The sequence below is a fragment of the Micropterus dolomieu genome, linkage group LG09 (assembly GCF_021292245.1).
Source record: "Micropterus dolomieu isolate WLL.071019.BEF.003 ecotype Adirondacks linkage group LG09, ASM2129224v1, whole genome shotgun sequence".
Classification (NCBI taxonomy): Eukaryota; Metazoa; Chordata; class Actinopteri; order Centrarchiformes; family Centrarchidae; genus Micropterus; species Micropterus dolomieu.
The window spans coordinates 24,199,842-24,224,905 of record NC_060158.1 but is presented as its reverse complement, the minus strand read 5'-3'; the positions used below and the strand labels follow the sequence as shown (position 1 = coordinate 24,224,905).

General features: G+C 41.0%; 2 protein-coding genes across 4 annotated transcripts in view; one reads left to right on the top strand and one right to left on the bottom strand.

Annotated features, from left to right (window-relative positions):
- LOC123976499 (solute carrier family 66 member 2) overlaps positions 1 to 17,452 on the bottom strand; it is a 30,602-nt gene extending 13,150 nt beyond the window's left edge. Inside the window, exons 1-4 of one of the 3 annotated variants that reach the window (XM_046058729.1) lie at positions 16,632 to 17,452; positions 15,621 to 15,754; positions 13,252 to 13,302; positions 3,272 to 3,488 (exon numbers count right to left, since the gene is read on the bottom strand). In XM_046058729.1, the coding sequence (XP_045914685.1) occupies positions 3,272 to 3,488; positions 13,252 to 13,302; positions 15,621 to 15,754; positions 16,632 to 16,834 (605 nt within the window). In that variant the 5' untranslated portion in view covers positions 16,835 to 17,452. The remainder of the gene's footprint in view (positions 1 to 3,271; positions 3,489 to 13,251; positions 13,303 to 15,620; positions 15,755 to 16,631) is intronic. The other 2 variants (XM_046058727.1, XM_046058728.1) reach the window with 2 other exon arrangements.
- A 1,585-nt stretch (positions 17,453 to 19,037) lies between these two features.
- LOC123976422 (heat shock factor-binding protein 1) lies at positions 19,038 to 21,989 on the top strand. Its single transcript, XM_046058588.1, has 3 exons — positions 19,038 to 19,278; positions 19,349 to 19,415; positions 20,261 to 21,989. The coding sequence occupies exons 1-3, from the start codon at positions 19,234 to 19,236 to the stop codon at positions 20,353 to 20,355; spliced, it is 207 nt and encodes a 68-aa protein (XP_045914544.1). The 5' UTR covers positions 19,038 to 19,233; the 3' UTR covers positions 20,356 to 21,989.
- The last annotated feature ends 3,075 nt before the right edge of the window (positions 21,990 to 25,064 follow it).

The following is a 25,064-nucleotide window of genomic DNA, read 5'->3' as shown; positions in this document are numbered from 1 at the left end:
TGGGAGGTCGTATAAGTTGGTGAAGCTTCCTTTAATGCGTGCCCAAGAATGCAAATACTGGAAATAGCCTGACACTTGTTAAAAATGTTAGTCTGAGTGCTGGCATACTGGCTGGGCCATTAACTGGGAGGAAGTCAACTTGATGTCCACGCACTTACAGGAAAGGGGCACTCTGCTTTACTTTTCCTGTCTCTCTGTTTTCTGCATGTGTGCGCTTCATTCACACAAACACACATTCATTTATTCCCTACCCCTTAATTCTGCATGCCTAAACATACCCTCAACAAGAAAACAAACCTGATCTTAACACCCCTGTGCCCAAGGAGATGGGAGGCGGTTACCATGTTTAAAAGCAAAATGTTTTCCATTTAAATACACTTTGAAAGCACAATATTGTCACTATATAGGATTTTGCATCCTGTCCGCATGCACAAACCCACACACGCAAACACACACACACCCCCTTGAACAAATGCTGAGGTAAAGTAACCTAGCAACAGTCTGCCAGACTCAACAGGTTTTGCACAGAGGGAGGAGAGGACACAAACAATAAACAGAACTGGAAATGACAATGTCCTCTCTGCCGTCTATGGCAGCTTTATCTACACCGGCTGATGGCTGGCAGAATATGTTGCAGGGTAAGACAAAAGAACTGACAAGCAGAACTGACATGAAACTTCATGTTTCATGCTGCCTGGGTATTACAGTATATCTGAAATAATTTGGCTCTATTTCACAACAAAGTTTCAATTTGCAAAACTCTTAACAGCTAAGTGATATATTCCTTATTATCACAACATTGTATGTAGGTGTGTTTATCACAGACTTTTAATCATTGGTGCATTTCAACATAATATGGCTATAACCAAATAATGCTGTCAAACTGTAACTTTCACCAAAACAGGGTATGGAAAAATCACTTTTTCAAGATTATACAAATAGCAATTCAAATAGCAATTTAAGCAGCAAAACTAAAAACTGTTATAAACTTGACAGGACAGATAGAGGAAACTCTCCATAAGAAATAGAATTAAACTTTTAGCTTCTGAAACATGTTTGGACAACTCTGATGGCTGCTTTACTCCAAACAGTTTCACTGTTTAAATCTGGACTGTGTGTGAGACCTTTTGGTTGTGTAGAATAACACAGAACATTAATTAACATTAGATCCTGACCGATCCTGTTGTGATTTAAATAATCTATGATGTTACGCTGGTGTACGTCGTGCCTAAATGCGCAGTGTCTCTTAATGCGGAGACGCTTCACCCTATTTTCACTGACTCGCAATCCACCTGTTATTGATCAGAATGTAAATTTTTGTGAATTATGTGAATGTTCATATTCAGTGATAGTTTTGTCATCAACATTTAAATTTTGTTGTAATATGAGGTGCTTTCCATTTATGCAGATGGATGGGCGGGGGTTGGACAACCATTGTCTGGGGGTTTGGTTAAATGCATTTTGGTATTACATAGGAGAGCACCCACAAGTCAGATGTACTAGCTACACTCAAAATAATTGATGAAATTCAGACTTAAGTGGAATAAGTGGAAACGAGGGTGGGATCCTCCTGTAAGCACATACTGTAGACAGCCTGGTGGACAATGAGGGTAGATGACAGTGACAGAAGTACAAAAAAAAAATAAAAAAATGGCATGGTACAGAGCGGGTATGGAAAAGCCCAGCATGGGAGCTGTCATGGCCGGTTAAGTGAACAGGCAGCCCTGCAGGAGCTTGGTTATCTGTCTACTGCAGAAAGCCAACCAGTAGGGGGGGGCACACTGCTCTGAGGCAGGACCATAGACTGAGGACACACACTGAGGGAAAGCTTTTTATCATGCCGGTGTGTTCCATGGACAATCTCAAACTAGCAAGTCTTTTAATCCATACATTATCAGTTTCATCTATTCAATTACTTATTTACAACTTCCAATCTTTCCCTTTATCATATTTCTTTCACCCCGTATCGGCTTTTAATCATGTGGCGCTGTTGGGTTCTTCCATTTACGACGCCTTGATTTTCATTTACTGTTTAAAAGTGCTATACAATTAAAGTTGTGTATACTGTTTTCAAAAGCAGTTCAGAAAAGTTAGTAGAATAGATTTTGTATATTCTTTCAGAAATTAATTTTACACCAAAGCCTCTAATTACAGAGAACAAGATTTGATGCAAATCAACATTAATGAGCCAAAATGATACATTAGGAATAGATACAGCGGGAACGCCTCATTACCGTATTGACTTTCAGAGAATCTTCAGAGGGCCATTTGTCATGTTAGTCTAATAAATGGTTGTCAGGTGACCTGCCCTTCCTTCCTGCTCGACAGGTGCCAGAAATACTTAATAAGCACGTGTCATTGTTAATGATCATATGTGAGACAATGTAATCTGGAGCCATTACTCACAAGGGTGTGCTACAGTAGAGCTCAGAGCTGCCTGTGATGGAAGTGGCATTCATAAAAAAACAGTACTCATCAGGATAAAGACATTATCATTAATCAAGACTGTTCTGATTGCCCTGACTCCCCTCTTGGTAAATTATAGTATATAGTATAATAGTTGAGAAAAAAGAAACAGTGACAGTGAATAACCATTTAGCAGTCAAAGTGTGTTTATGTATGCAGCATACTTGAATAAAGTTTAGGAAAAAAAACACTTACACACAGGCACAGGGTTGTCTTTGGTCATGTGCTGGTGGTTCATGCTTTTTCTTAATTAATAATGTTTTTCATTTCTACACTCAATATTTGTGAACAGTAAAAGCCACCACTGCACTGCTGGTCAGACACCAAGTAACACCTGCTGACCTGACTGATATCATGTGACTGAGTCTAATGAGCCTTAGGAACTATTAAATCTTATTAGACTCATTGTTTGACTGGTTTTTGAAATGAAAATCTTCACACAGTGCTGTCAGGAGTCAGTAATTTAGATTTAGGAATTATTTCACGTTTACTTAATTAACCTAGAAGGAGTAAAGGGCAATGATATTCAAGGCTTGTTCAAAAGAGGGAAAGAGAAGATCCATATTTACTGTATTGTTAATGTGTACTGTTATTCTCTCAATAAAAACATGTAAAAAAATATATAAAACACAGAGCATCCTGCAAGTTCAGTTGTACTATGACAGCAAAATTGATGTCCCTCTCCATGGCCAAAGGTCTTCTATCTGTCTCTATTTTGGCCCCTAAAGGCAAAATGGCAGAAAAAAAAATTATTCTCTGTGTATATGAATGAAACAAGCTAGTATGCTCAGTATTGAATCCGTACCTCATGCCCTCTGTGGACTTGTTTTGGTAATTGCAGTGGAGCTGCGGCGTGCCCAGCATTGCTTCAGTGAAGACGGCCAGGAAGCCCAGGGTCTCCACGAACAGCGCAGAGTCCAGAAAGAGGTAGGTGATGTACGCCGCCACCAGCGTGAAGGCCAGCACGCACTGCAAGTAGTCCACGAACTGACTCCACAACCAGAAGTAGTTCCAGTCAAAGTCTAAGAAGTGCACAACATAGGGAAATCACAAATTGAAAACAAATGAATATTTTTTAACAACTAGCCACTCAAGGGAGTCAGATATCTACCAGCTGGCCAATACTGGCACAGTAACAGATAATGCCCTTGATGTGCACTGTTCCTGTAAAAATAAACACAGTAAAGCAAAGCAGTTCTAAAAAAGAGACACGCAACAGTAATGCTGTTCCTGGTTGAGACAAAAAGTACTTTTCCAGACACATCACAGTGTTAAAGTTCCTTCCGAATTAAAAAGTAAAATGTCTATAGTGTCCCCCAGATGATGCAATATTTGATATAAACTTTATATTAGAAAACAATACGGCAAAATTTTTTATTTCGAGATCGAGATGAGACTAGATTTTAGCACTATTTTAATAAATCTTTAGTGCAGAATTATATGAAAAATTTGAGCATTGAACACTTTATTTACTGCATTCTGATGAAGTATTTATTTTGTTTATTTATGTAAAGAAAAACACAAAATTCAAGTGGCAGATGACAATTCACAATCTATAGCCTAACAGAATCTAAGTCGGTGCTGCTCTCAGATCCGTTTCTTCAGTAGCTCAGCTTATTTAATATCATCCCTGCTGAGTCATGATTTAGTCTTCCCTCCTGTTTATGTCTTTGTTTGGGAAAATAACCTCTTGAAATGTGCATGTGGCACCTTTTCACCTCAATGAGAAATTAATTCATTTTAATTCAGTTAGAAACTTCTGGACTTTAATAGCTTCTGTGTTTCAGCAGGTTTTCTGCTCATGTTCAAAACTTTCTGCCCATTCAGAATATCTCCCACATAAGCTATCTGTGTTCTCTGACATGTCCAGAGAAAAGATATATTGTTAAGTGAAACACTTGTGATTAGGCAGAAATCTCACAACAAATGCACACGTTAACTTCAGCAGCTCCGATAAAGTGCAGCTCACAGTTCCAAACAGAGCAAGGCTGCGCCTCAGTCTTTAGATGTTTATGTTGCAAAACTCAGCTACGTTACCACTCGTCAAAGTTGTCTGGACTCAGAGCGCAAGCAGTTTCAGTTGATTAGCTCTGATAGATCTTATCAGTTATACATTTGTATTTCACTGCGTGAAAAAATTAACATGTGGTTTGAAGGCATGTGAAAAATGTCAATTTCGTGAGTGTCGCAAGACAGCTTTTTACCTGGTGAGAAATCTTGTCACAATTTAATCTTGTGAGATCTCATGGCACAAGATCTCGTCACACCCCTAGCAGAAGAGGTTATTAATACTACTTCAGTGCCATTCCATAATGACTTTACATGTTGGTGGCAGTGTATGAAACTCTTACTTTCACAACACATTAAACTGTGGTTACAATTTCAGGTTAATTAGTCAGCTGTGAGACACTTCGACACTCTTTGGTACTTGCACGCAATCAGATTCCACCACTCTCCTCACTTCTCGTTTTCCAGCATCGGAGGAAATAATTATCTACTGATCCCGTTTGTTCTTATTTGAGCTGTGTGTAGTTAGTAAAAGGAAGCAAAAACTCTACTATTTTTACCAACTTCACACTTGAGCTGTGAAGTTTCACACGACTCCCACAATCCCCTTCTCAGAAAAACTATATGTCACTGCCACAAAAAAAGGCCATCTGAACTACGCACGATCTCATTCTCATTCAGACTCTTGCAAAACATACGCTTTTAACTTCAGGGTCTTGTGGGAGGAGGCTTTACGAGTAAGAATGAAGGTGGCGGAAAGCTCTGTGGGAGGGTGACAGCCGAGGTTAGGTAGTACGGTAGTAATGGGCTGAGTGGGAATCTGGACACTGACGAATTAACGATTTAAACCCTGTTTTCTGCCCTAACACCTCTCGTGTGTTCTTTCTCTAAGGAAATGATTAGATAGCGATTCTGAGCACACCAACGCGGGCTTTCTGCAATAAGCAACAGAGCCAATACTTATCATCCTGTGATAATATTCTCAAGGTTGCACAGCGTTGATGGCCTCAGGTATCTGATGAAGGAGCAAGTACAATAAGCAACACATTTTATCCTTGAATTTCTCTGATGCTAAAACACATTCAACATATCTTTATGGTGTGAGGGCAGTGAGAAAAGTACACATGTAGCTGCCGATTTAATGTGTGAGCAGAAAACACTGAAAGAGTTTATCATGAATATCTGAATCATGGCTGAGAGCGAAAGATGTTTCTGCACTGCCTTATCTTAAATGGGATTTCTGCATGCCTCTAATGCAATAGAGCTGATTTGTTTAATCACATTTAAATGAGGCTCTCTTCATCAAAGAAGCACATCTAAACACTTTAAGGAGGCCGTCTGTATAGGCCTGCAAAGGCCTCCAGAGAAGGTCCTGTACAGCAGATAAAAGCAAAACAGGGTATTGTCTGGAATAACTTTACCACAAAATATCAAACTAAATAAAACAAAACTGCTATATTTCAAGACGATAAAATCAGAAGTGAAACAACACAAGCGTTTATGACATTTGAGTTTGTGATTTTATGATATATTGTTTCATTAGAGAATTAACGGTGACATTTAGATGGCATTTCTACAAGAATACGCATGGCAGACACGTATGAGTGCAAGGCAGCCCGGCTTTGCAATATTGAGCCAATCCTATTGTTCCTTTCTGACAGACAAGTTAAACAAATCCCATAAATGTAACCAAATAAAGCAACTCAAACCAGGTCGCAGCCTTCTGTCAGTCTACCACACACTCCATACACCAAGAGTCACCATGGCAAAGGCATACCCCTATGTAGGATGGCAACACAATGCAGTGTTGAACAAAGACAAGCTAACAATTCCTAAAAAGGTATAACTGTTTATACTGGTATTTCTGTTCTGAGTTTAATCACCACTAAGAATATCCTTTGAGAGCTGTTATGTGTACTGTAAGGCAGTGTTTATTCTGTAGGTGTTGTGGCTGCAGATGCCTGGTGTGGCTGTGGAGCCCTGCTGGCAGCAGAGGACTGTGAATCTGGGCCAACTAGCACCAGGCTGGTGCTGCCTGATAACAGCCAAACACTGAGGGAAGCTAGCAGGGGCCATAGAGCAGCGTTCAACACCAACCTGGCTGCTACAGGCATGCACAGCTTCACACTAAACTGAACATATGATATGGCTCCAAGTGATGATATGACTGGGCCCCAGGTTGGGTGGTAACAGACACACATACAACAGTAGTAGTTGGTGGAAGCTGTGGAAACATTTGCAGTGTTTTGTTGTGCTAGCCTGCTGGATAGTTAGCTAGCTACTGAGCTAACAGTATTTTCCACCATAGCAGACTTTTGGAGTAGAGACTAAGGCTAAACACAGTGTCACACGTGTGTTAACACATTTACTCGGTGTAACAGGCTCTTAAAGAAAGAGCTAAAAGAAGTGTACTGGATTTATATTTATCAGGTGATAAATATAAGCACCTCTTTGCCAACATGTTAGCTGTAAAACTGTCTGTTAGCTTGTTTCTTCAGCACGTAGGCGGCTGTGTCATAGCTTTGAGCTTATAGGTTCTGAAATAAATAAAGTTGACAATTAAATATGATAATCCCTTTGGGATGCACTAGTTGCAATTAGGTCTTAAACATCCTGATCCTCAATATTATACAAATACATTTATTTATAAATGTTAGGTGATTTCTTTTACTTTCCATCATTTTTTATTTTTTTTTTCAACACATCATCTCTTCTTGAGATGTGCATTATTTCCTAAAATTGGCAAATATTAAAGAACACGGTCATCTTGATGATGCTGATGATTGGGGTGTGTAGGTTATTTGCGAAGAATGAGCGCTTTAAATACTAAATTTCCTTTTCAGTTCTTAAAATAAATAGATAGGGAACTTTCCTTCTAGGCTCTGAGGAGAGAGATAAGGCATGAAATTTCTCTGTGGTGAGATAAAATTAATTTTTTTCTTCAACTTGCAACTTCATTTGGTGGGCAGGGAGTCTTTCTTATGGACACCTTTGGCTCTAAACAAAAGAATGTTGTGATTATGACATGCTTTTCAATTATTTGCGCAGTCCTTGTCTCAGCCTCATGTTTTAGTAATTACACTCCTTCATGGCAGTGCTGTACTGTCACGATCTCTTAATCCTGTATGCGCAGACTTTAAAAAAAAACAAGGTTCACACAAACCTGCCTCCACTTCTCAGCAGCAGCAGCAGATGTAAAAACAACATCTTGTAGGCAGATCAGTGTGACACGCCACTTTACACTGACCACTATGGGATGTTTATCACAGAACTGTACCTCAGCCATACCCTGCCATAAACCCTCTCTTGCTGTGCCACTTCTGTATCCCGGGGCATTCTCCTCCTCCTCCTCCTCCTCCTCTATAATCCCTGCACTGTGTGGGAACAAACTGGAGCTGCATACAATAGACTCCCTGTGGTGGCCAAACGTCTTGTGCACAGCTCGGTTTGAAGTCCCACAGAGTTGTGGTGCATGTGTAGGTAGAGCTGGGTCAGAGTTGGAGATTTCTATCGCTTGTTTACCAACTGTTCCCTGCCAGCTTCAGTTAGGCCCTGGAAAAGTCTACGGAGGTAGCTGAAATAATGGCTTGCTGTCACTCAAAAGCAACCGTGGGAGAAGCAGGCACATTATTATGAAAGACAGCCCGGGAAATGGAACCTCAGATTTCACCAAGCTTCATTTTCTGAGATTTGAACAGGGAGCTATTTCTCAATGACTAATGGGCTTTCACTGGCAAGCCAAAGCACAGCAACGTGGCTGCACTGCCACCTAGACTACATGCCATGCTTCTTCCATCAAAAGATCCGTGGCTAAAAGTTAGGTCTCTACCTGCCCCTAGGGAGCGGCTAACTGCACCTACAGGATAAGGTGATTTATTCAAAGCTGACAAACCCAGTGCAGCTAGAGGTACAGGCCTTCTCATGGGACGAGGATGAGCAATGACCCACAACTAAACAATAAAAGAAAATGGAAATCTATTTTATTGCCATGTACCGCTGTAACATCATTAAGGCCAACATCTCTGTGGTACTGGATCACTCGATCATTGTGACAAATCTTCCTGATTCCTTTCTTAGCGAGCAACAAGCACAGGGATAGTGAACTTTTTCATGGGAAGAGCATCAACAAATTGCATCCCCTTTTAATTTATTTGTGGACGCTATTACAATAAAGTAGTTGGTGTCCAAATGTTTAAATTGTGAGTCTTTCAGATGTGCTTCAGAGCTCAGGAAGGGACATGGAGGAAAGGGTTTTAATGGGATGGAGGGCAAAAAACCCTCCCATTAGCGCTCCATCACAAACGCTTTGGATTCTGTTTGAGCTTGGCATCTATCACGAGGTACCCTTTAATGACAGCAGAACAGAAAGCTAATGTTTAGCAACATACATGTATTAAGACTCTTCATGGAAGAGGGCCTGCAATAGTTATTTATCCCTAACTTCATATTAATTATTTGGTGTGAATGGTTGTCTGTCCATGTGTCAGCCCTTTGACTGACCGCCGGCCTTTCCAGGGTGTACCCTGCCTCTTGCCCAGTGTCAGCTGGCATCAGCTCCAGCCCCCCCACGGTCATACATGAGATAAGTGGGTTTAGCAGATATATGGATAAAGTTAGAGTCTTTTTGCTTTAAAATCTTCATTTAACAATGTATTAATATGAAACAGCATAGCAATACAGAACCTTGGTTGGTGCATAGCTTGTTCACAACTGCACTCGGGTAACATTACTGCTTATCACTTTCCCCACTTGTATCCCAGTAAAACAACCAGACTTAGAGATCATATATAGGTCACATTTGATGACACACTTGTTGGATGTGTACGGAGCCCCTAAGGGATCATGGGGAAAAACAAACAAACAAAAAAAAGCTTGAAAGTTATGCTATGTTTTTCAAGATTTCCCAAAAGTTTTGCAAGGTTAAAATGTCCCCCTCCACTCAAAAATATTGTCCTCCAAGTCCACGTAGATGTGCTGACTGGAATATTTGCAAAGCTTTCAGAGATTTCCATACACAGACAATTATTACAGCTGAAATATCATAACCTAATTTTAAGATTAAACTGAGCTGAGCGTGAGCGTGGTTTTGGTTGGTACAGGACTTTCAATTGTGGAACAGAACCCTGTTTGCTTGCGGACACAAATTCATTTATATGCTGCTGGAGATTTAGAAAAATCCAATCAGGCTTTCCTCTTTCAGGTCTTCACAATAATGAAAAGTAAAGTTTGACTCGGGTACACATCAGACAAAGAGAAACTTTCCCCACTGTCACCGTCAGAACTTTTTCTCCAAATATTTCATCTTATTTTTTCCTTCCAAAACCTTTTACCTCCACCTGAGTGATCACCAGCACATCTGATTCTGACACAGTCAAATGATCTGAACTTTTAATCTCCTTAAATGATTGCAGCAGGCAGTCATCTATATAAATCACACTGAGCATCTATTACACACCGGGACTTCTCCCCGTCTGAAAGATCAAACTACACGGCCTACAACAAAAGACATACTGTACAGCACAGAAGTGGCCCATTGTGAATGAGGCGCCACAGACAATCTTTGAACCTCTGTGTGCCCTCAGTCACATAGTATTATCTCAGCTACCAAATAACACGTTATTAAGTATGATGTCTCTACATAAAATGCTCACAGCCAATGAGATCTCTTATATCACAGCCTCATTTGGGCGTCCTAGAAAGTTCTATTCAAAGTCTGCAACACTGTGGGTTTCTTCTCGAGCACAAAAGTCCAGCTGTTTGATGGAAGTTCCTGGTGTGATAATGACACTGTGCAGCTATGAGAACATAAAGGGAACAAACGGAACAATCAGAGAAATGTGCAGGTTGAGAATTTGTCCTGCTGACTAAACAACACTATGGTGAGTCATTGCAGGAAGCCACAATGTGTAGCTGCTCCACCCGATGGCTGCACACTGACGCCAGTTTGGTGCTACATATTAAACTCTTAGCTCTCTATAATTTGCTTTTCCATTGCTGCATCTCTGATCCTATATCCATCTCACAGCCCCGACACTGACCTCAGATGCTCCAGGCCTCTAAGTGAAGATCTGTGTCTAACCAATCCCCAGCTCTGCTTCACTTTTTCCACTTCTCCCTCCCTCTACCTGGGTGTTTTCATGCTTCTACCAACAGCAGACTACAACATGCATTGCTTACCCTTGATATTTCCACTAACAGCTCAATGAGCAGGTGCAAACCCGCAAAGCTGCAATCAAAGAACATGGCTTTCTGTCACTTCTAATGATGCTTGGCAGAGCTCGCTGATCAATGACTTTTCATAAAGGCTTGGGCCACTGGCGCCGCAAAGCCAGCTTCATAATATGGAAAACACGTGGCACTGAAGACGACATCAGAAAGATCCCGCTCCTCCTCTGATCCCTGAAACAGACCAACAGGCTGAACCACAGAACGCCACAACTGCGGCAAAAACGGTTTCTGCTCTCCTCAAAATTATTGAAAACATCCAACAAAAGGCCACAATCTGGCACTTTAATACCAAGCATCCAGGGCGCTTTATCAGTCCCAAGAAGAGAATGTGGAATATATTATAACAATCTGAGCCAGGAGTGTCCTGTGCCTTTTAACATCACACTAATATTGTTTCCTACTGCCATCTAGTGTCCAGACCAGGAACAACCGCCCATGTTGTCATAATTGCTTAGTGCATACTTATTCTATACAGTGTGCAGTATATACTGGTGTTTTTAAAATTTAAGAATGTACTTTACAGTTTTATACAAACAGGAAATAATACAAAATGCACCAGACATCAATCAAACTGCAACTTTAGAATACCACTGTCAAACTTTCATAAAAAAGCGTAAAGTTTAAATATTTTCGCAGCTGTGAGTAGTGTGCTGCATACCTAATTTGGAACTTTTCCACATAATCAAAACCTGCTTGGGTGTAGTAAGAATGTGGTAAGGAACTGGGGTGCATGTGACGTCTAGCATGTGTAAAACAGGAGCAGTTAAGCTTGGTGTGCAGCCTTGCAGAGGTTTCCTTTCAGTACAACTGACAAAGCAGACATTTTGACAAGTCACAGTAGGAAAAGCACAGGCGTAAATAAAAAAGAATCATGACGGTTGAATTCACATTTAGCTGCTTCAGTTTCAGGGTCTTGGTGTTGTGCATTGTGTGCTCACTGGGATGCTTGAATCAAGTGCAGCCATCCTTAATGCTACACCTGTTTCCCCTCCAATGACAAGTCAAGATGTCTGCTGGGAAAAGGGCCTGTGAGCAGGTGATGGAGAACACATCTGACTTCAGTGATTGGGTGTGTCCCACCAAGACAAGATTGAACTCATAGTGAGCAGTACAGTAGCGGATTTCTGCCCTATGTGCGGTTTGTTTTTGTTTTGTTTTTACCTGCGCAACTAAATGTGAATTTGCCGAAGCATTAAGTCTGGTGTCTTTTCTTACTCTGAACAAATCCCTTAAAACCAACAACAAATTAGTCTGTCTCAAGGTACTTCCTTCCTTCCCTACCCTGTCTGCTGTGCCACTTAGCTCCAAGCCCATTTGTTCCTACTGAAGATTTAAATCACAAAAAATGCTGCGTTTTCAAAAGTTACTCAAACAGGAGGAATAAAATTTTTTGTTGGGGACTATTTTTTAGTTGTGGATTAAAACACATTTTTCTGCACCAGCGTGTATTGGGGCAGTATGTCGGTGTGTGTGGGGTTGAGTCCAAAAACTACAGCGTGTGTGTTACCCAGCGCAACAGTGTGGCTCACTGACGTGTTTAAATATTTTTTGGACAACAGTGGCACAGAGGAACAAACCTTATCGGACCATTCTTGTTTGTAGGATCAATTCCTTGGTGGTTTTGGTGACAAAATAGAGACCATCACCAGCCTTATCTTTAAATCAGTCGTCAGCAATTGTTATGTTTAAACCTCCCCTCTGACAACATGTGTGCTAAGCTGACACTAGCTGTGTGCAACTGTGTCAGCTTAGCACGTCCCACCCCACAGATTTCTTGACATATCATAATACAGTGAAAAGGCCACTGTGCTGAAACCAAGTGTAGTTCAGAGAACAATTGTAAAAAGCCAGTCAGAAAACAACATTGATTAAGAGTCATTAGCACTTTGCATTAATCAGCCATTAAAAAGACATGCTTTACATTCACGTTTCAGGGCAGGGTCAGTCAACATGCACCGGTTTAGGGGCCTTAAAAACACACAAAAACACATTTGGTTTGAGAGCTAATATCAAACAATCATATCAAACCTCAAAAACAAAAGCATAAAGTTAAAAATATTAGAACTAAAAGATGTCAGTAGGTGGCTTAAAATGTTACTATCAACAGGTTAGTCTACTGTAAATCGCTGATAACTACTAATAACTAGTCTATGTGAGTTCATCTTTTGAGTTCTCATCAGTTCATGTAAGTGAAACCACAAATGACACATGCAAAATCACATTCACACAGGTTTTTCAATGAACGCTGAGCCTTCATCGGCACTGAGGTTGTGGAGTGCAGCATGCATTGAAAGCATCACGGAAGTGGCACAAGGCACACAGTAAACCAGTTCCATGAATCAAACGTGGAGGCAACACTGGGACTACATGCGAGTGAAATGGGCTGAAGCTCCACCCAAGCGTGTGGTGAATGGTGTTAGCCATCGGTTAGTGTCGGCCCGGGCTGGGGGGGGGGGCCACACGGGGTGATCATGCACGAGACACAGAGGTGGAGAGGCAGATGAACTACAACTGATGTTTCATGGCAGACACAGTGAGTTCTGTACATACCCAGAAAGAGCCTCTTAGGGATTCTGATCTCCTCGTCCTTACTGTCTGTCGCTACAGACACAAAGGAACAAACAAAAACAACAAAAAAAAAAGAGCTTGGTTTTCTTCATTTCTTTTTTAAGTTACTCAACTTGGGCGTGACTTTGTAACACTGTGTGACAGTTGGTCAGACATTTCAGGTCATCGTGAGTAATTGGTGACGCTGCAAAACTACGGCTTGTCAGATTCTCTGGTTAGTTAGATAACAGATTACAGAGTTCTATAAACACATTTTCTCAATAAGCTTCTTACTACGAGTGATGTGGTCCTACATGAAGACACCGAGTTAGAACAGTTTAGGTTATTTCAGATGAGAGATTTCTGTATTTGTGGTTTTGACTTGATGAAGCGGATTAGCTTAAGTTGTCAAGGGTGACAGTCTTAAAAGTTAACCTTTGATTGTTGCTTATGAAGGCCTTCTGAAAACCAAGTTTTCAGGGCAAATATAGTTCTACATTTTGGAAAGACATGCAATGACGCCTGGCAACTTGACTTCAAGAAGTTACTGCTCCGGGTCAAAACATAGTCCTAAACATAAGCCCTGTAATCTACAACTTTTTACACTCGATTAAACAAACAAGATATAACGTGATAATTAGCCTCGTGAGCTTTAGAGGTGCTGGTGGGCAGAATTTGTTACCTTCGGACAGAGCCGGGCTCTTTGCCCCTGCTTTCAGTCTTTACGCTATGCTAAGCCAGTGGTTCTCATCATGTGCCTTTACACCAGCTAAATTGGATTTAATTTTTACAAATCATTAACAAAACAGGCGATTGAAGTAAACAAGAATCAGGTTAGCAAAATAGCCTCACTAGCATCAGAACACTTTACGTTTGTTTACGTCGCCAAATGAATCATATTCTTTCAACGTTAGGTCCGCTTAAGATCCACGACCCCCCTGAAGAGGCTCTACGCCTCCCCAGGGGGGCTCGCTGCCCAGTTTGAGAAACTGACAAAAAGGTATGCCGTCATAACTGGTTTGTACAAAATGCATACAACAGGACATGTAAAGACCGACCCTGTATAATATACAATATATCTAGAAAATGACTATCTTTTTAATGCTGGACTTTAACACATGGACTGGCTCCAGGTTTTCCTCTTTAAATGGACGCTACTGTGTTTCAGTGCTTTCCATACTGCATTCCAGAGATTTTGTTCGGCTAATCTGTATTTTGTCATCTGACACTGAGGCTACAGACATTATGACTGGTTATTCAAGTGTCCTTCCCTCCCCCTATCTTCAGACTGCCACAGGGATAGGAGGCATAGCAGGAGCATACAGTACGCCTAAATGGGAAACTCCAGCACTGCATTCAACGCGTGATACAGGCTTTAAAACGGACATGACTTATAAAACAAAAGGCCTGTTCCATGTCCATTTGTGTACTAAAGGATGAACATAAAAAAAACAACAACAATAAAATAGGATCCAGTGTGTCAGCATGTAGCGTACAGAGTAACTTTACAGGGCTTGTTAAGAAAGACCCACTGTGGGTTTCACTTTATTTCAAAGTGCGGTAAGCTTTGAGCTGTGTGGACATTTTGGATTTTTTTCCCTCTCTCTCATTTACATCTTAGGAGCACATAACAATCAGATAAGATTTGGATCAATCATTAATATTTGTATGTTTGTATTGTAAGTATTAGCATTAACAGAATAGTAAAAAAGTGTTTACTAAATTTACTACCTCTACTGTTAGAAGACTTTTGATAATCGATATTGGTCGGAGGCCAGCGACTTTCCTTCAGAAGGCTGATTTTTGAGAGTTAGTTTTGAATCATCTATTATCTAACACATCCTGCACATCATGTCACAGGCAACAATCATCAGTGTAGTTATGCGGCAAATGGACAGTGTTGGCTGTACACCATGGGGATGGATGCACTGACTGTTCTTTGTTCTTTTAATGTGATGTTTTTATCTGGATAATAAAGTTTACCCTATCCTATTCCATTCTGATTGCAGTTTGTAATACTTATGCAAGTGTTGAAGCAGGTTTACTTGGATTATTCAGACACTACCAACTTAAGGAGTGGCCCTCTGGTTAGCCACGTAGGCAGGTAAGGAGACCTGTTAACACCATTCTCAAACACTCTCATGTACATTCATTCACGCTCTCTTAAATTCCATGTGCACCTGCCCACATACATCTCTACACATTCTCTCACCCTCGCTCACAAGCACTCCCACACACACTTGCACGCTCGCTCTTGGATCCAAACAGTGTTGGAAGCGAACCGTAAAAGCGCATACACTTTCTCACACACAGCGTTGACGTAACTGAGCTTCATCAGCGCTGTAAAAGTGGCCCCGCAGAGGGTTTCTGACCTATGAAGGAGCGCCTCTTGGTGTTGAGTTCAGTGGCCATGCGGACGTTGGTGCACAGGTTCAGCATGATGAGCATGGTGGCGATCATGATGATGCTCTGCCACAGCAGCAGCGTCTCGAAGTAGCGGCCAAATCTGATGGAGAAAAACAAAAGAATGTGTGTGAAGATGCTGTGTAACTTGTAGCAGGTATGAAATCCAGTCAAAGCTTTGGCACGACCACGCTTTTCTAGTTCTCTTATAGTATCTCTGCTGCGGCAAAGACACTCTCAGCAAAATGACGATACTGGTGCAGCAGCTTGCAAACCTCCAGGAAAATATCAAAGAGGAAAGCAATTTGTTTACACCAAAGTCTGCCAGGTACTTTGACAAAGTAAACTCTCTCAAAGTACTTGCCACATTAGATAAGTTGGCTAAACAATAGTTAAGTGAAAACAGCTAAGTGTAGGGTGGTAAAAGTAGCTGTAGTAGAATGCAGTTTGGTGTAAGAAAATGTACACTTTAGCAACAGATCTTCAAACCCCTTGTTTGTCAGGGCCTGTGCCTTTGCACACATGGTTAAGTACTGCAGTGGAGCCAATCCCAGCCGACATCAGGCGAAAGGCAGGGTACACCCGGAACAGGTTGCCAAGTTCATCGCAGGGCCACACATATACAAACGACCACTCACACCTAAGGGCAATTTAGAGTCACCAATTAACCTAGCCTGCATGCCTTTGGATGGTTAATCTGTTGGTCATAACTTCTGTCCACCACTTCAGCAGATGGCAGGAACAAATGAGAACCAACTTTGAAGTTACAATGTACTGGAAGCTCTTAAGATGATCTCTTAGCAGCCGAAATTCAGAGAATATCTCATCGATTCTTGAAACACCCTAAGTCTTGTTCCATATGGCATATACTTTGGTTTATAAGCGAAAGAGTGTTAAATTGACCTAATTCTGAATGGGGGTTTGTGCCCATACAACAGAAACTGGTGTGGTGTGAGAGCAGACAGGGGATGATTTGTTACCTGAAGAGTATTCGTAGGATGTTTGCCACCAGGAGGACCAGGCACACATAGGTGGAGAACCCCTCTGCATTCTGGGTCCGGCGGATGTCTCTGTACTGGGGGATGTAGGGCACCACCCCACCGAACACCATGGCACCAGCGGCGACCCACGACACCAGCGAGTTGAACACGGCCACAATCTGGTCAAACATATCATCTTCCATGATGGGCTGTGTGGGCAAGAAGTTGTGAAGCGACGTCAGCTGGTCGCCACTGGCTCTACGGAGGCTGTTATAAGGTGCTTATCATCCACGGGGTCCTTGTAACGACTTTGAGCGTGTAAAAGGAGAAACACCCGTGTTTTCCGAGCATAGTCCCTACACGGATTACACAGACAAAGAAGCAGCTACTGCCACGCCATCACAAGCCGAGAAGTAAAACAGAAACGACGACAATTTCCGCTAACAGTTACTGTACTGACACAACAACACCGCTCACTGAAGGCAGCGGGGGTATTTGCAGTGGAGGAGGCGGCTGTAACTGATAATCTGCTCAATATCAATACGTCCCACTTCTCTGCTTCAACACTAACGTTACAGTTGATGCTAGCTGGCGCTGCTTCAACCGCTGCACTTAACTCAGAAAAAGAAACTCCAAAAGGTTCCGGGAAATTGTAACGTTATAAAAGCCCTTGAAATGTGAAGGAAACTTGAAACGAATTAGTATATGTTTTCTTATATATAAGCTCCTTATAGGAAAATTTGTTTCATCGCTGACTGGCCCATATTCGGTGTAGTACTATGAAAGTACAGTCCATACTTCCTGAAACGTCACGGTTTAAGACAAAGATGTTGAACTCAATCAAGATAGTTCACACACTACCTTATACTGCCATGTTAGTGGTCAGCAGCTCTGCCCAGGGATTTGTATTTCTAAACGGGTATTGAATTATTGAATATGCTTAATTATTATTGTCTTTTTAGCAAGCTAATCTGTCAGCATCTCCTGAGTGCACCAACTCCAGACATTTTGACTTGTCATGAGACAGCACAATAATATAGAGTCACAAATAAATTAACATTAAAGCCACTCCACCAAAAGACGTTTTATTGTTATTAGAGACATAGTAATGTGCTTTTCCTACTATAACATGTCAAAATGTCTGCACTGAAATAGGCCTCTCTCTGTATGAACTAAAACACTATCTAAGTGATGCAAAGTTAAAGCACATTTATAGATTTCCCAGTGACAGCGTTTTACTAAACTTAAAGGTGATACTTTCAAACAGCCTTCCTACAGACCATGGCTGGATTACCAAACAGGTAAAGTGGTTTCCACCCTCAGAGTTTTTCTGGTCCATTTGCAGGTGATGTATAGTATTGAAGAGTAAAACCCATTAAAGAAGGGACCAAACCAAAAGTGAAGAATTTCACTCTGCCTGTTTTATGCCCTGACAGTACAGCTACAGCTACATCCTCTTAAATATTTCAGGTAACCTAGTTTATTTTAGTAGGCCTACTGTTTAGCATATCACACACGCTACAGTCCAGATTAACAGGCCTTTCTAATTATGTTACACAGTATACATTTAATATATTCAGCTGCAGTGAATGTAGATAGTCATTGACACAAAATCCAGATTATAAAGATTTATAAGGGCTTAATGAAGTTATGTAAACCTCATGGCAGAAAGCCTCTCTCATCTGTCACTATGATCCAGGATAATCTCTTATATAAAAATCAAAGCTTCAGTTTGGGGTGAGGGAATTGTTCATTCTCCTCTTCATCACACTAAACACTCAGTGGACAGAGTCGTACAGAGTAATTCCATTTACAAATAGTTAATAAAAATAATACATTTCCCATATCCAACCTTTTTATATACAGTCTATGTATCCAACCATGCATACAAATCACTCCGGACGTCAAAGTCAAGATGGGCAGCATAAAACCGGAAATGAAGTATAATTTAATTTCATAATAAAAGCCTAAAACGTGTCAGTTGTCAAAATGTGTCATGTGTTGTTGCAGAGGACGAATCATATAAGGTAACACGTTCCCCAGCCTTAACATAAGATTAAATTCAATATCACCAATCACAGATACACAGTGAAATATAAAATATTTATATCCAAACTGCATTTTATGGATCGAGATCCCTTTTCTGACATGCTTCCATTGCTTTTGTCTGTGCTTGTGTGTGTGTGTGTATATCGTGATATGTATGAAAATGTAATAACTTAATATCAATTTTAATAACTCTTTTTGGAGGGGGAAGAGGTCAAATATCTTCATATCGTCAGCACACAATACTCTTCAAATAAATGTCTTCATTGTCTCTGAGATTTTACCGGATTTTACTGAGATTATTTTAGCAACGCCTCATGAAGTGATCTTTATTTTGAAAGGACTGCAAGCGGAAGTCGTATTGTTTTCACTCTGTCGGTTCAATTTACCGCAAAGTTGTTGGAGTCACAGCAAACGTTTTTGTGGAAAACTGAGTTGGGATTGTTTTTTTTATCGTCGTTGTCACAGCCCAGTTTAACCAAACAAACATCTGTAGTCCGATTTTATGGGCAACATTTAGATTCCAGGGAAATATCTGCGTGTTGTTGAAGAAACCATGTCAAACACAGACCGCAAAGCAGCTAAAGATATGACAGAGGCGGTAAGTTTGTTTCATGTGAGCTATACGTGTCTTGTAAAATAGTTTCCTGACGGTTTTCTCTCCATTTTAGATGGAGAAAACGATGCAGAGACTTCAAGGAAGATTCCAGACAGTGTCTGAACAGCTGGAGTCTAAAAATATCCTTCTTACTGCAACTATTTACAGCTGTTAACTTCACTTCTTGGCGTTTTAGGTGGAGCTCAGAAATGACGCAGCATTATTTTTGGGTACAGTAAGGTATGTGTAGACTCTGTGGTCTCGACTGGAAGCGACACACCTGAGGGTGCTAATGAAAGACGTGACGTGTCCTCCCTGTCAAAGACAGTCGTGTGGTAACATGCACGGCCACTGGGGGGCGTTCAAATTTAGTTTAACGGGGATCGGATCAAACAGGCCCTGGGATCAACTAGCAAAAGCCACAATATCTCAACCAGATTTTTGGAAACACTTGTTATTTATAGCCTGAGTATATTTTGTATATTAGATATACATTTGTCAAATGCAGCTTATATGAAAGTATATCAAATAAAAAATATTAATAAAAAAAAAAAAAAACTTTTATGAGGACAAGACTCCAAAAAAAAGACTTTTCCAGAGAAGCCAAAAAAAATAGGTCTTTTCCACAGCAGCCATTTTAAGTTGTAATCTTTATATACCGTCTATGGTTGTAATAGTAGGGGAAAGCATAGGTGTTTTTAAGCAACAGTAACATTTATTCATTTTTCAGACACTGTTCCATCATCATTTTATGATTTGCACCCGTGCTACAGCTACTGTCAAAATGTCTTTTGTGAAACAGGCCTAAAGTAGAGTTAAGAATTTATGTTTTTAGCTTTAAAGCCCAATATCTTTGGATGTGGTGTAATACACTGCTCATGCTGCAAATCATTTATATAATGCATATTGAAATTGGCTGCTGTGTTGGGCTGTAATGTGGGCAACATGTACAGTTCCTGGCAGACTTTCCCTTCACTTTTCACACTGGATGAGATGGGAGCCCGCATTGATGACCTTGAGAAGAACGTGGCCGAGCTCATGACGCAGGCTGGCATGGAGGAGCAGGCCGCTTCAAAGTGAGCTCTTGACATGTAACCTCCAAAAACGGAGGGGTTCCTATTGCTTTGCCAAAAGTGATTTCCCTTCACTGGTGACTACACGGTGTTCCACACATTCATCAAAAGTCTTGAAATAGGACTTCTAAGTCGATGTCAGTTGATATCACTTTAAGGTTTAGCCAAATGTACGTGTTATTCAAGGTGCTAACAAATCAATGTGTATCTCTCAATAATAACACTAATTACAGGTTAAGGAGCCGTCAAACAATATGCTAACATATTATTTATTTTGGTAATAACAATTTTAATTGTTAGATTCCAATTGTTAGAATCAGATTACAACTGACCAATGAGCTTAAGGGTACCCTGCAGAGATTTATTGTATTTGTATATCTATAGTTTCAGTGTTTTCTAACATAAGCATATCTTGTTTTTACCCTAAAGGTGTAACAAACACAATGGATGCATTTACTACCTCATAAAATATTTGCAAAGACTTTTTTTTACGTCTTGAAACCTGCATTGTATACATGTTATACATGGTCTTCTCCTCGTTACTGGCACATTTACCCCCACCAGTTATCCATATGTAAAGGCACATTATGTGGACGTGTGCCGTCATGGAAACTATGCGGTGACCTGCTTGTCAGAAGTGTAGGCTATAAAGGTCATAACAGTGTTGCTCTACGGTGCCTCTAGTGGTCAAACACTTAACAGGCGACCCTTAAACATGGAGGAAGGCCAACAGGGTTGGGAAGGCCAGATTTCAATCTTGCCACCAAAGAAAAGTACTGCATGCCATGTGAGGCAGTCCATAGCAAAACTAAGACAGTTGAGCTACAGTGTTGCTTGAAGTATTATTCTGATGCACTCTAAAGCAAAAACACAACATTTAACACGGGTATCTTTAAAAAAAACAAGCTATCGAAATAGGTGTGTATAGAATAAATTTATAGTCCTTGTATACACAGCGGAAAATTTATATCATGACTTCTGTATCCGACCCAGCAGTTGGTTTTGCTCAGATCAACATCTTGAGGTTGTCTATATATTAAACAACACTATATGTCACTTACAATACACACTGTGGCATCTAATGATTCATGACTGTATTGGAAGAAAATCTATTTTTGGGAAATGTCTTGACTTACAGTGAGTTCACAGAATAGCCCACACTGTGAACGACAAACTGCCCTTTGATTGGTTTAAACTGCTGCCTGAAGGTTGTAAATGATTTGTTCAAAGAGATGCAGCTCACCATATCTGGTTTTGTATCAATTGCACTGCAGCAATCTAAATAGTACTGCTTTCCATAGTGAGTTATCCAGTGGCCTTAAAACTGTGTGTGGTGAAAGTGGGGACTGTCACCGGTAGGTAGGCATACTGCTAACAGAGACAAATGTATATGCAAATTGATGGATGGACTATTGTTTTATTGATGACTTTAAATTAGCTATATTTCTGGGAGAACAGACTGTTTATCACATCTATGCAATTTATTTCTGAGCATAATATTATATCATGTAATGTTTGTAACTGTATCACGTGTCTTTTCACCCTAAAGTTTAATGCACATCAACTTAGTGGTTAGTAGATACTGCATCACTGTGCACCAAAGTTCACATGATACGGCCAAATAAAGTTTTTTAAAAACAATTTCACGAGTCAATTCTTAAAATGAAATAAAAAGATCAGAGTAGCTGTGTTTTGTTTTTTTAAATCACTTATATATTGCGGTTGTTTCGGTTTGTTGTTTTATTTGAAAAAACGCTGTCTTAGTCAGTCTCAGTTGAACTCAGTCATTGAACAAAACATTACAGCCTGTTTTACCCACAATGCTTAGGACCTTGTAAAGTCTGTCTGCCATAAGGTAGAGATGAGGGGAACCTGTCAAGTAAATGAACATTTTAATGCGCTCAGTATGTGCTGGTTGAATCTTCAAACTGAAGATCTGCTTTCCATCAGTGAGATATTCTTCCTCTAACAAACAGAACATGCTATTCATGAAAAATGAGACCATAGCACTTTAGGTTATTGGTTGGACCTTCCACTGATAGAAACAGAATATTGAATTGATCATTTTATTAGCCTTTTCAAGTTTTTGGGGTTTTCTAAGTATTTCAGATGTTTTAATGGACTTTAAAAAAAAAAAATGTTTTCATCTTGAGAAAACCCGCAGAAAATCATTTAGTTCAGTGTGCACTGTGATCGCTAATATGAATTTCAGGTGGTTTATGAGCCATTCAAATCCGTTGTTGTGTTTGAATCTGTTTTCCACCAAGTGTTTTTTTAATTGTTATTTTTAATTTACATTTTACCTTGGTATGTCAAACCACCCTACTGTATGTCTTGAGGCCTAGTCTGTTTGTAAGGCTGTTGCTGAGCTAATTTCAAAAGTCATCATTCAATTATCATACACTGCTCAAAAAAATAAAGGGAACACTAAAATAACACATCCTAGATCTGAATGAATTAAATAATCTCATTAAATACTCCTTTCTTTACATAGTTGAATGTGCTGACAACAAAATCACACAAAAATTATCAATGGAAATCCAATTTATCAACCCATGGAGGTCTGGATTTGGAGTCACACTCAAAATCAAAGTGGAAAACCACACTACAGGCCGATCCAACTTTGATGTAACGTCCTTAAAACAAGTCAAAATGAGGCTCAGTAGTGTGTGTGGCCTCCACGTGTCTGTATGACCTCCCTACAACGCCTGGGCATGCTCCAGATGAGGTGACGGATGGTCTCCTGAGGGATCTCCTCCCAGACCTGGACTAAAGCATCCTGGACAGTCTGTGGTGCAACGTGGCGTTGGTGGATGGAGCGAGACATGATGTCCCAGATGTGCTCAGTTGGATTCAGGTCTGGGGAACGGGCGGGCCAGTCCATAGCGTCAATGCCTTCCTCTTGCAGGAACTGCTGACACACTCCAGCCACATGAGGTCTAGCATTGTGTTGCATTAGGAGGAACCAAGGGCCAACCGCACCAGCATATGGTCTCACAAGGGGTCTGAGGATCTCATCTCGGTACCTAATGGCAGTCAGGTTACCTCTGGCGAGCACATGGAGGGCTGTGCGGCCCCCCAGAGAAATGCCACCCCACACGATTACTGACCCAACGCCAAACCGGTCATGCTGGAGGATGTTGCAGGCAGCAGAACGTTCTCCACGGCGTCTCCAGACTCTATCACGTCTGTCACATGTGCTCAGTGTGAACCTGCTTTCATCTGTGAAGAGCACAGGGCGCCAGTGGCGAATTTGCCAATTTTGGTGTTCTCTGGCAAATGCCAAACGTCCTGCACGGTGTTGGGCTGTAAGCACAACCCCCACCTGTGGACGTCGGGCCCTCGTACCACCCTCATGGATTCTGTTTCTGACCGTTTGAGCAGACACATGCACATTTGTGGCCTGCTGGAGGTCATTTTGCAGGGCTCTGGCAGTGCTCCTCCTGCTCCTCCTTGCACAAAGGTGGAGGTAGCGGTAGGTTACTGCCCTCCTACGGCCTCCTCCACGTCTCCTGATGTACTGGCCTGTCTCCTGGTAGCGCCTCCATGCTCTGGACACTACGCTGACTGACACAGCAAACCTTCTTGCCACAGCTCGCATTGATGTGCCATCCTGGATGAGCTGCACAACCTGAGCCACTTGTGTGGGTTGTAGACTCCGTCTCATGCTACCACTAGAGTGAAAGCACCGCCAGCATTCAAAAGTGACCAAAACATCAGCCAGGAAACATAGGAACTGAGAAGTGGTCTGTGGTCACCACCTGCAGAACCACTCCTTTATTGGGGGTGTCTTGCTAATTGCCTATAATTTCCAGCTGTTGTCTATTCCATTTGCACAACAGCATGTGAAATTGATTGTCAATCAGTGTTGCTTCCTAAGCGGACAGTTTGATTTCACAGGAGTGTGATTGAATTGGAGTTACATTGTGTTGTTTAAGTGTTCCCTTTATTTTTTCGAGCAGTGTATGTTTCAGGCATATGTTGCCCTGCATCGCAAAGTGACTTAGAGATCAAGCTATGGCCGTTCCCAAACTGGTCAGCAGTAACACAGAAAACTGACTTGGTGTTTCCGAAGCTTTCAAATAGAGCTGAAACAGTTAGATAAACTGATTTGTTGATCGAAAATAATTTGTCTTGGCCAAGGACACCTCAGCAGGGTGGAAATTTTGGCTGCAACAGGAGAAAAGGCACAGAAGACACAGTCACAGATGACCTCTTGGTTGTCATGGTGGCTGCTGATGTGAAGCTGTATCCCCCTCTAGTGGTCACATGTGCTCATTACGGTGAGTTTGAGTGTCGCTGACCATGGTCCTGAATCTTATTTACTCAGCTTATGCCTGTATATGTGAATAAGGATTAATTTAGCAGCAGTTTCATTTAATTGAATGTGGTGTCCATAACAAAAAGACATCAAAATCACTATATAGCTAAGGTTAGCCACCTTAAGTCCAACTGAAAGCAGATCTTAAAGTTAGAGCATACAGTTATTATATTTTAGAAAGTAGAGTTTGTGGCAACAATTTGGCGGAGGTAATTCCCTGTTTCAACATGACAATGCTCCCTTGTCCAGGTCCATAATAAATAGTTTTCCCATTTTGGGATAGAAGACCTTCTGGCCTGGCCTGCATCTGACCTCAACCTCATACAACATGAACTGGAGCACTGACTGTGAGCCAGGACTTATCATCAATACCTGCAGACATGTTCCAAAATATA